This window comes from Sinohyriopsis cumingii, chromosome 19, assembly GCF_028554795.1.
Source record: "Sinohyriopsis cumingii isolate HCF-2022 chromosome 19, ASM2855479v2, whole genome shotgun sequence".
NCBI classification, from domain to species: domain Eukaryota; kingdom Metazoa; phylum Mollusca; class Bivalvia; order Unionida; family Unionidae; genus Sinohyriopsis; species Sinohyriopsis cumingii.
Genome location: NC_142979.1, coordinates 37,987,633 through 37,998,012, shown reverse-complemented (window position 1 = coordinate 37,998,012; position 10,380 = coordinate 37,987,633). Strand labels below are relative to the sequence as shown.

The 10,380-nt window shown below is 33.9% G+C and overlaps 2 protein-coding genes across 2 annotated transcripts; both read left to right on the top strand.

Annotated features, from left to right (window-relative positions):
• The first annotated feature begins 316 nt into the window (after positions 1-316).
• Positions 317-3,101, top strand: LOC149775503 (uncharacterized). The gene is made up of 2 exons (XM_089943485.1): positions 317-751; positions 2,683-3,101. The coding sequence occupies exons 1-2, from the start codon at positions 595-597 to the stop codon at positions 3,099-3,101; spliced, it is 576 nt and encodes a 191-aa protein (XP_089799611.1). The 5' UTR covers positions 317-594.
• A 3,276-nt stretch (positions 3,102-6,377) lies between these two features.
• LOC149775502 (uncharacterized) lies at positions 6,378-9,966 on the top strand. Its single transcript, XM_089943873.1, has 2 exons — positions 6,378-7,408; positions 8,180-9,966. The coding sequence occupies exons 1-2, from the start codon at positions 6,531-6,533 to the stop codon at positions 9,087-9,089; spliced, it is 1,788 nt and encodes a 595-aa protein (XP_089799999.1). The 5' UTR covers positions 6,378-6,530; the 3' UTR covers positions 9,090-9,966.
• Positions 9,967-10,380: the final 414 nt, after the last annotated feature.

Here is a 10,380-nt window from a genome sequence, read left to right as displayed (position 1 = left end):
GTTAATATTGCTTTAACATCGATGCAATAATACCACCCAATATAGTGTAAATGGTGGTCTTACAGATGTGTAGCACTCGGTTATACAGTAAATGTTTTATGGACATTGTGCACACAGTTGGAAATTATGCTGAGTAATTAAAGGGTAATTCAAGAGTAATTGAGACTGATGTTCCATTCCAAATCAATGTGCATCATAAAAACACATAGGTTGGAATTTCTTTGCATCAGAAATGGATAAAATTCAAATTCCAGCATCAATACCTGAGAGTATGTATCTACTAAGAATCCTGTACAGGTATATGCTCTATGTTCCATCTAAAAATTGCAACATTTTTGTATTTAATTTGAAAATTGGTAGAAAATTTAGGAAACACTATAGATTTACATGTCCTTTCATTGAGTCATTTATATCATTCACTAGGCAGTTAGCAACTTAAAAAACAACCCAAACATACAGTTTATTATAACAATTATTTACCTAACGATGATTTGCTATATGAAGATATATTCAAGTCACATGTACATTTAACAATAGATACACATTATCTTTTTCAGGTTGATGTGGCAACAGATTTTATAGACTTTAACAACCATGGAAACCAAGGAAACAGAGCAATTTTTTTGCTGTGTATTTAACTTGCCAAAGAAATGCTATCCAAGATTCGATAAATTCCAGAAGCAGTTGCTTAGAATCAGCACAAGGTTTCAAGTGACACTAGAGAAGTTTAATAAACTGACCAAAACTGAAGGTTTATGTCATTTGTATCAACATATTAGCTGTAAAACATTAGGCAGTTATTGACTAAACTTTTCCTTTCATAATTTGATTTCATTAGTAAGTTTTTGAAGACAATTGGCATTACACTTATGTTCTCAAGAAAACATTTATTAGGAACTTTTTTCTGACCAATAATTTATCAGGTCAATCTAAGAAATTGTATCCTGCTAGAGGTTAATTGAAACAGCTTGTTGGCTATGAGGGAAGAATTGGCAACCCACTGGTTATAAATTAAATGTCCTCAGTTGTCCCACTCCTTGAAAATTACTGTTCTTATTTTAGGTAAACATATGAGTAAAATAATCTAATATTATAACTACTAATTGTGAATGATCTGTCAACAAGAGAAACTGCTATTTGCACCTTAACCATTCTTGAAAGGAAAATGTTTTGCCATTCAGGATTCAAATATGGCTGCCATGAGTAATTTTTTTATTATTTATAGTAATGATTGCAATAAATAATGAAGAAAATTAATCTGACATATTTTCAAATAACCATCAACAGCATTTAGCCAAATTTAGCAGTGTGCATGTTGATATCAATGTCTTTCAAGTTTTTACAAATGTACTTTATTTAAATGTGGCTGTTTTTTCAAAACCAAAAACCATAAGATAAATTTTCCTCAAAAACCCCACAGCAGAAATGAACCGAAATGTGAAAGAACATCTTAAAATTAGACCGTAGTTGTAAAATTGATTTGATTTCTGTAAAATATAAATTCAATAAACATTTAAATAAGCTTTCAAAAATTGAGTTGTCAGAATCAAATAAACTTTAGCCCAGGAACAGTGAAAACATTTAATTCTATACAAATTATATCAGTTTACCATCAGTTATTGTTGCATTCCTATAAATATGATTTCTTTTCTTGAAAAACTAAACGAAATTTAAAAGCAAATATTTAACCAAATAGCAGTGTTTATAAAAGGCAAATGTAAATACAAATCCTTGATGTTTGGGTACTTTATTCAGTAGAAATACAGATATTGTTCTTTAAACACGACATCTGCAATTTAATTCTCTAGAGGGAAAAAACTCCATCATCCTTGCAATCAACCTGCCTGGAGTTGGGTTTTCTTTATGTTGCTTGTTTGGATTTCATTGATAGTTTTGAAAAACAGAGCATTCTGGTTGAAATTAAAATTTGTAGTTTTGGTTGGGTTTAATCACACTTTTAACACATTATTGGCCATGCCATACCTAGAAAGTAGGATCTAAGTGCTTTTCCCAAGGTCACACTAATCCAACTGATGTAGGCTGGCCTGTGATGGTAAGATTACAAGATTAAAACTCTACCAAGTAAGCTACTGCAGTTTTGCCTAATAAAATAAGTGTTAAAGTAATATACATTATGTTAGTTAATGTTTAAAATGTTATTGATGAGTGAGAACCAAAACTGAACATGCCTGATAGGAATCATTAAAACAAGAGACTTTACTAAATCAAAATTAATAATGCAAGCAGTATCAAGGATGGTATTGCAACATTAACATCAGAAATCAACAGGTGCTTTTTGATGCTTTGTCTCAAACTGAATGCCTTCCCACTTGCTTCTACTGAATTAAAGTATATTGTTGTTATGGTGTATTTTTTCAAATGTATTTATGCACATTAAACTTTATTTCTTGCTAAGATAAATGTGTTAAATATGTGTGATGTGATGAATTTATCTCCCTTGATGATGTGGATGCATGCATAGCATATATATATATATATGAGTGTGTGTGTGTGTGTTATTTTCTAATTGTATATTACCAATCTCTTCTCAGGTAGGATGACTATTAATGCATATTACACTTTTGGGATATATATGTGACATAAGATTGGGTTACTGTTACTTTTCTCTTATTCAGTGCTGTTTCCTTTTATATAGGGATCATTTGTTATTTTTTCCTACAGGGACAGAAACTCTTCTGCAGATAAAACAAGCTGTTAAGAATTTGGCAGATGCACCAACTGTAAAGGTTGCCATTTTTGGAAATTTTCATGATGAACTGTCATCTTGTAACTTGGTTACTGCCAGAGACAGCAGACATCTTCCCAATGAATGTTTTCCTTCAAAGCTTAGAAGAAGTGAATGGATCAACAAGTATATGAAATGTGATGATGCTGAAGGAAAGCCATTGACTCATGTCTACATAATATGTGTGGACAAGAATGACAATTTGCAGGCAAGTGTTTTTTATCTCATGATATACCATCACATAGACATTATAAATTTCATGCTGAAGGTTCAATATTATGAGTTTATAATTATTATTTATGAAGAATCTTTGTATCATTCTATTTTTACAATCACCGTCAAGGAAAATTCATGATATTGTAGACAAGATGGGCTTCAGGGTGTGCCCTCCCATGTGTCCTACAAGGCTACTAATGGAGGCAGTAGTCACAACAGCACATTGGTTAGCATGCAGGAATTGCAATGGAGGATGCAGGTTAAAATCCTACAATCATAAATGTCTGGGTCAGTTGTCATGGTGCATCCTTGTACAAGTCACTTTACACCAATTGCCCAGGTATGAGATAACTTTACCCCAATCTGCCCTGGTACCATATAACTTTATACCAATTGCCCTGCCATGAGATAACTTGATTATGCTGCAAAAGAAACCTAACCAAGAAAACATAATTGCTGTGATAAGTAGATATTAAAAACTCTCTGCTATACCCTTATACAAACATTTGATCCATTTGAGACAAACTGCATCTTCTTTAGTATAATTAGTTTGGAAACAAAGAAAATTCAGACAAATATTTGATTTCACTTTTTTCATGGAGTACCAATTTTGGTGGACTTAATCATTGCTCTAGATCACATATTTGTAGACCTAACAAACCATGGTTCTTCTATGGAAACACAATGAAACATTATCCTACTGTGGAATACTTGGACTTACTCCCCCATACACAACTTTTTGTATTTGACAGAAATGTCATCATTCACAAAACTTTAAATAGGGGTACCCAGGAAGCAATACAAACTTGTTTCTTGGATCCATATCAATTCCAAAGAGGCATTTTCCAGTCAGTATTAAACAGAAAGAGGAAGTTAATATTAATCTTAAACAGGCTTAATGTGAAAATAGAGTACAATATGCGTTTGCAAATTTTAATTGGAAAAGTTACATTATCCTCCAAAGATGCACATTTGACACATACAGAGGAAACATTTAACACTGAACAAAGAGATTTGAAAATAGATTTGCTATAACATAACAGAGCCACAAAATGCTCAGCAATTAATATTCCTCACTGTTAAACATTTTTGACCTTTTTCTGAATAATTTCCCATTTTAGCTCAACTAGCAAGAACAATCTGTGTTTATGCTAGGGTCCTTTATTCATTGCCCCACTGTCATCCAGTATGGCCATCATGACTAAAAATAGAAAGCCTGTAAACAAATTCTTCTCAAAAACTGCTCAAGAGAATTTAATCAGATGTGATGAAATCATCCAAGCATGAAGCTTAGATTTTTATAAATGATGCAATCCAGAAAACAAATATATATACCTTTAAGTGGCTTCTTTTCATGCACTGCACTTATAGAATTTGACCAAATTTGATAAAAAGCATTATGATGTAGAGGGGTATCAGAGTTATGCAAATGATACCAATCCATCATCAACTATAGTGACTGCTGCTAATAATTGAAAACCTTCAGTAGCCTTCTTCTCAAAAACTGATCATCAATGGAATTTGATCAAATTTCATAGAAAGCATCCAGGCCTGCAATAATGTGTGTATGTGTGTGTGACTTCCATTACTTAAGATAGAAAAGCATTAAAAAATTTCAGATGCTGGACAGCAGAATTTATTCAACATTTAGAGGGTTCTATAAAAGGTGCAAATCTACCAGGAAATATCGATGCCAATACAAAGATTATAAAAATGTCAAACAAGTTCTCAGAAACTGTTCTGCAGAATTTGACCAGAATTGACAGTAGTAGGACAAAATAATGCTATATATTTGTAATCCAGTAATAAAACAACAGTGGAGGAGGGCATTACTATTGTTATGTTTTTATTTGTTTCTCTTTAAGTTTTGATATGTCAGCATCACAGTTTATATGCTGAAGTTACCAGTTCAGCTGTAAAAGATGGGCATGGTCAGTACTGATTTTGTTTTTGTTCCATATACGGTAAACTGTTACAGGGTTAGGGCTGTGATAAAATTGTGCAGGTTGGATTACCAGAATCAAATATACCTTTTGGCCCCAGGACAGTGATGCCCGGAAAATTGTACACAGATAATGCTGATTTGCCATCATACATGGCCATTAGTGTTAGCAATGGTAAATCCTTTAAATGATTTCTTCTCAGAAACACTCATCAGAATCTAACCAAATTTCACCGTTATGGCCTTGAGGGCTTTTAAGTTTGTATCAGTGGTGCCAATCTATGATGAAGTATGACTACTGTTACTTAAAATAGAAAAACTAACTTCTTTTAACAAATGCTTTAGTGAATTTGGCCAGATTTGACGAATATGTCCAACCTTTCATATTTCTGCAATTTTGCTGCTATTCCACCATTAAATATGGCCACCTTTATTAAAAGTAGATGAACATTTAGGCAGCTGTATCTAAATTAAACTGCTAAAAAATGTGACAAATTTTGAGATAATGGGCCATGGTGTAGGGTCCTGACCATATGGAACAAATGATGCTGAATGGCCATAATTATAGATGAGAGTATGAAATACAGAGAACCTTGAAACAGTTTTTTCATACCATATGCAATCAGCTGTACTGGAAGAAATCTCAACAGACAGCATCATATTTAGCAAGATTTCTTAGTTAACCTTTCTTGCATTTGGTCATTAGACAAATGGCATACAGACCAGTGATATCATGCTTATTAGACCTCTTTTTCTTATTATAACCAGTCTGGCAATTATAATTTCAGATGCAAGTTAGTTTTCATTTTTAAAGTTAATTCAGAACATAGTGCAGTTTAAATGGCATGCCCACCCATGTTGCCTAGACATGTGTCATATGTCAGGAATCAGAATCCCTTATGTGATGGAGACTTTTCTGAAAACCTTTTTATTCAATGTACAGTATAGTCTAGGATTTAAAGAACCATTTTATTATAGTCTTCTTCCCTGTCCCGTGTTCTTGTTGTCAAAATAACAAATCTGAGACAGTACCTAGGCACATCATCAGCATAATGGTAATTTCATCAGAAGTGAGTCTGTCCAGTCCTGATAAATGAAGTGGTGTTAATGATGGTGGAAAGAAACTTAATCCTTATTGGGAATGTGTAGAAACTACAGTAGGAGAGTATGTGATGTGTATAAGAGCATGCAGCAGTTATGTTACACTTTCATACTGAAAACACCCAAATCAGATATTATGTTGGGACTACATCTAAGACAGCAAAAGTTAACAATCTAACACAGGTGAATAAAATGTTGCAAGATCTCAGATTTTATCTTTGTTCTCAGAAACAAAATGTCAGATGTCAGAGCTTTCAGATTTTGATCCTGAGTATTGGTTCTTGCTCATAAAGTTTCAAGCATACATGAGTAGGACTAGAAACCTGATGTCCTAGAATTATGCGGCCTTACAAATTTAGATCTCTGCTTAATGACTATTTTTTCTTAACATAGGAATTGTCCCAGAAAATCCAGCAAGATATAAAGTCACTTGGGTTTTCATCCTTCAATGACTTTCTGTTACTGGTTGGGTTGGATCCTTCACTTCAAAGAGAGGATTCTTCCATTAAGAACTTTGAGAAGGCCATGAGAGATGCTTTCCATGACACTGTTGAAGAAGACTGTCAAGGAGAAAGAGTCTGTTTCAAGTCATCTACAGTACAAGATTTGATATCATCCAAAGGAGAGCTGCCTAAAATGATCCAGTGCCATCTAGAATGGAAGGTGATTCAGCCTTTGCTGGATATGAGAGAACTAATTGAATCAAATACCCACAAATACAAGAAGAATTTTGAGGAAAGCTTTCAGGGTCCAGTAGCTATTGAGGAATCCCTAAAAGATAGATTCTCTCAGACTTTCTTAAAGAAGTCTTTCTCAAGCATTCAGGGATATATTTTGGATGTGCTTCTTGGTAAATTATTCTTTCAGGAAGGAAAACTAGACCACAGCAATATGGCAGAAACACTACTGGAAAATTTTGCACGAGCTCTGCAATGCCTTATGGTTGATGTCCTGGCAAAAATCTATGGAATCAAAGAATATCATATTCTTGAAATATTAGAAGGGATGATATTTAAAGAATGCAGTAACACCATATGCAATTGCATAAAGGAAATATTGCTTCCTAAACTTTCTGAAGGCTTTCAAAATTATGAATGCAGAGATTTGCAAAATGAACCAGATAGAAAAACATTTTGTGGCCTTTTCTCTGCAACTCACTGCAAGTCATTTTTATATAAACTGAAGAAAATTGCAGACACTGGAATGATGATGAAAATTGCATACCGAGTTCATGAAGAGTTAGAAAAGAGAGTGATGCCAACTGATAGAAATCTGGCCATACAGCACAAGCTTAAGTATGAGATAGAGAGCATCCTGAAGCAGACAGTTGCCTCAAACTACATAACTTACCAGCTGTCTCCAAGCGATAGTCTTATTGCAGGACTGAAGGATGATCTGATAAGGTGACTAATATTAGCTTTTGCACTTGAGGAATTTTTCACAACATATCAAATAAGTCCATTTATTATTCCCATGTTCATTTTCTTTTTGAAAGATTCAGGGATATTAATTGCCACACTTGTCAACAGAGCATACAAAATATTGTGCTGGCACCATCTGTTGATGCATCCATTAGGGCACAAATTCATGAAACTTGGTACATTGGTTGCTCATGTGATGGAATTCGGTGAGAGGTGTACAGTTTTTAGTACCAGGTGGGTGGGAGGTATGGAGTCAGAGATCAGAATACACCCATAGGGAAATGTATATCAAGTCAGTGTACATACGTAAATATTAATTATGTACCGAAATAATGCTTCGTGCTAGCCTACTTAGAAGGCATCTCATGAGCATTCGAAAGATCTTTCTAATTAGAGCATGGAACAGGAGACAAGTTAGATTGTTTTGAGAGATTTATCCTGATTAGATGAGCTTTTTTGCAGTACAAAAATATCTGTCACCTTTTCAGCAAATTTGTGAAACTTCAGTTTCTACATGTAAGAATCCAATCAGCACAATATTTGTTCAAGGTTCCATGTTTTGGAGGCACATATAATGTTTTTACTGATTTAGTAAGGCACTGTAATGATTTGCCAATAAGTTTAAAAGATGAAATTATTTATGAATTATGTTTGATATGTATTTACATTTGATCCATTTAAATAAATCCCGATTACATTTTTGTTTGGAACAATTACATTGGAAACAGTTACATTGTTATGTTTCTTTATCAGGATTGAGGGCTTTGTAGGAGTGGCCATGGTTTGTGGAGAGCTTCAGGTCCATTGCACAACATATTCCTCTGAAAAGAAGAAGAAAGAAGTTCTGAAACAGATCGATAATGTTATTGCAAAACACAAATATGGGCAAAGCTACAAGATTGGCATCATCACAAAGAAACCTGAACTATTCTATTCCATTGGTTCGACCTTGCATTGCCCCGTGCTCAATAAACGCGGTACCCTTGGCGGGTTTGTGACTGATACAGATGGGCACTTGTATTGTCTTACATGTGCTCATGTTGTTCCAGATGATGCTGATGTCTATGTTGAGATCGGTGGACAACAAATTGGACCAATAATTATAGGAAGATCTGTAAACATGCAGGTTCCAGCAAAGTTGTCATGTCCGACAGTGGATTGTGCTGATATCATGGCTGTAAAGGTTAATGAGGACCAAAGACCCAGTTGCAATCCTTATTTCAAAACATCAGATGGAGAATCTGGGTCAAATGTTATGATTCAACCTTTTGATTACTCATTGAGAGAATGCCATGAAGTTTACAAATGGGGAGCAAAATCAAATCTTACACATGGACTTTTGCATACAGGAGACTATAGCAGAGAACTTTTTGATACTTTAAGTTTGAATGATAAGAAGTACCTATATGTTTTTGTTGAGCCTCCACCAGTTGATGATGACAGTTATGGGACCTTTGCATTACCAGGTGACAGCGGGGCCATCATTTGCTCAGAAACAGAAGACAATACTATAGAAACTGTTGCTATGATCCAAGGTGGAGATATGAATATTAGGACTGGTTCATTAATTGTGAATTACTCTCTTGGATTTTATCTGTGGTGTGGTCTTGATAAGTTGCTCACGAGGTTAGGTTTAGAATTAACTCCAGTGGAGTTCCACTAGCTGAATGAACGGATGCAAAATGATGAAGTTATATATACACGAATCCCGTAACAGTTATATCAGATTGTTTTGATGACAAAATATAATGATTTCCAGGAGATAAATACAAATTTTTTTTTAGTGTCTATATAGTTCCAAATAAAAATTATCCTTTGACTCCCTTAAGAGTTACTTAAAGTTCTTTTAGTGAAAAAATATAATGATTTCCAGGAGACAAATACAAATTTCAGTTTTGGTGTGTATATAGTTCCAAACAAAACTTCTCTTTTTCACTCATGTGATGTGACTGGTTTGGATTCATGTGTTGTTCTTCTTGGCACTTATGGACAATCAGCACCAGAAGAGATTGAGTGAGTTAGCATTATTGTTTTGTGAATTTTTCTTATTCATCTATTATCTTGAAGTAAGATGTTTTTTCACCTGGCATGTTAGTGAAGTTTTATTTTTGTATATACTGTTTTGTATCTTGTGAAATTTATTTTGAAATCATGAAATGCTATTTAACTTTACCCCGTGAATTTGTGTCTTCCTTTGTCAGCAGGAAATGTTTCTTATGTTAAATATAATCAGGTTATACCCATGTTGTAATAATCAGGTAAATAAGAAACTTCATTTTTATGTAATTTTGTATATAAAGTACACTATATTGTATGCTAGACTAGAAAAATATCAATCTGCATTACACAAAGAATTTGTTTTCAGACACAAATTTAGGGCAAGTGACTTTAAAAACAATGATATTCCCAACTCCAGTACCACTAGCCCTGATGCACATTCTCTGTGTCCAAAATGTGCCTATTTTTGTACTGTTATTTTCACACAATGTTGAAATTCCTGTGTTTTAAATATGAACAAAATAAACAAAATTCATATACAATAGACCTGTGTGTTTATTTACCTATCAAAATATTTCACCTAAAGCAGTGTTTTCCTCCAGGTTATGATATCAACCATTGTTCAATTGCCCCAGTGCTCAAATAATTTCTCAGACCAAGCTCAGGGCAAGTATCTTCAGCAAAATCATAATCACTTGCCCTACCATAATATTCACTTACCTTAGAAGGCCATATTTGTTTAATATTATTTTGATAACACCTGCCCTGTCCAGAAAAATTAATTGTTTGTCAATGATATTTGTGATATTGGTTACTGATCAGTGGTGAAGCAAGTGGTGTAGATTGTCTCTACTTTGTTATTTCCTGCTAATTAAATCCCAAGTGAACATTATCTATCCCTCTCTATCTATCCAAATGGGTCCTAATCAAAAATCAATCATGTCCCCAAACAAACA

What these genes read in the sequence shown, in the direction of transcription:
- LOC149775503 (XM_089943485.1), top strand. Translation starts at nt 595, where the DNA reads ATGGAAACCAAGGAAACAGAGCAATTTTTTTGCTGTGTATTTAACTTG. An exon ending in TAAACTGACCAAAACTGAAG is followed by an intron (nt 752 to 2,682) that starts GTTTATGTCATT and finishes TTTTTCCTACAG; the next exon opens with GGACAGAAACTCTTCTGCAG.
- LOC149775502 (XM_089943873.1), top strand. Translation starts at nt 6,531, where the DNA reads ATGAGAGATGCTTTCCATGACACTGTTGAAGAAGACTGTCAAGGAGAA. An exon ending in CTGAAGGATGATCTGATAAG is followed by an intron (nt 7,409 to 8,179) that starts GTGACTAATATT and finishes TTTCTTTATCAG; the next exon opens with GATTGAGGGCTTTGTAGGAG.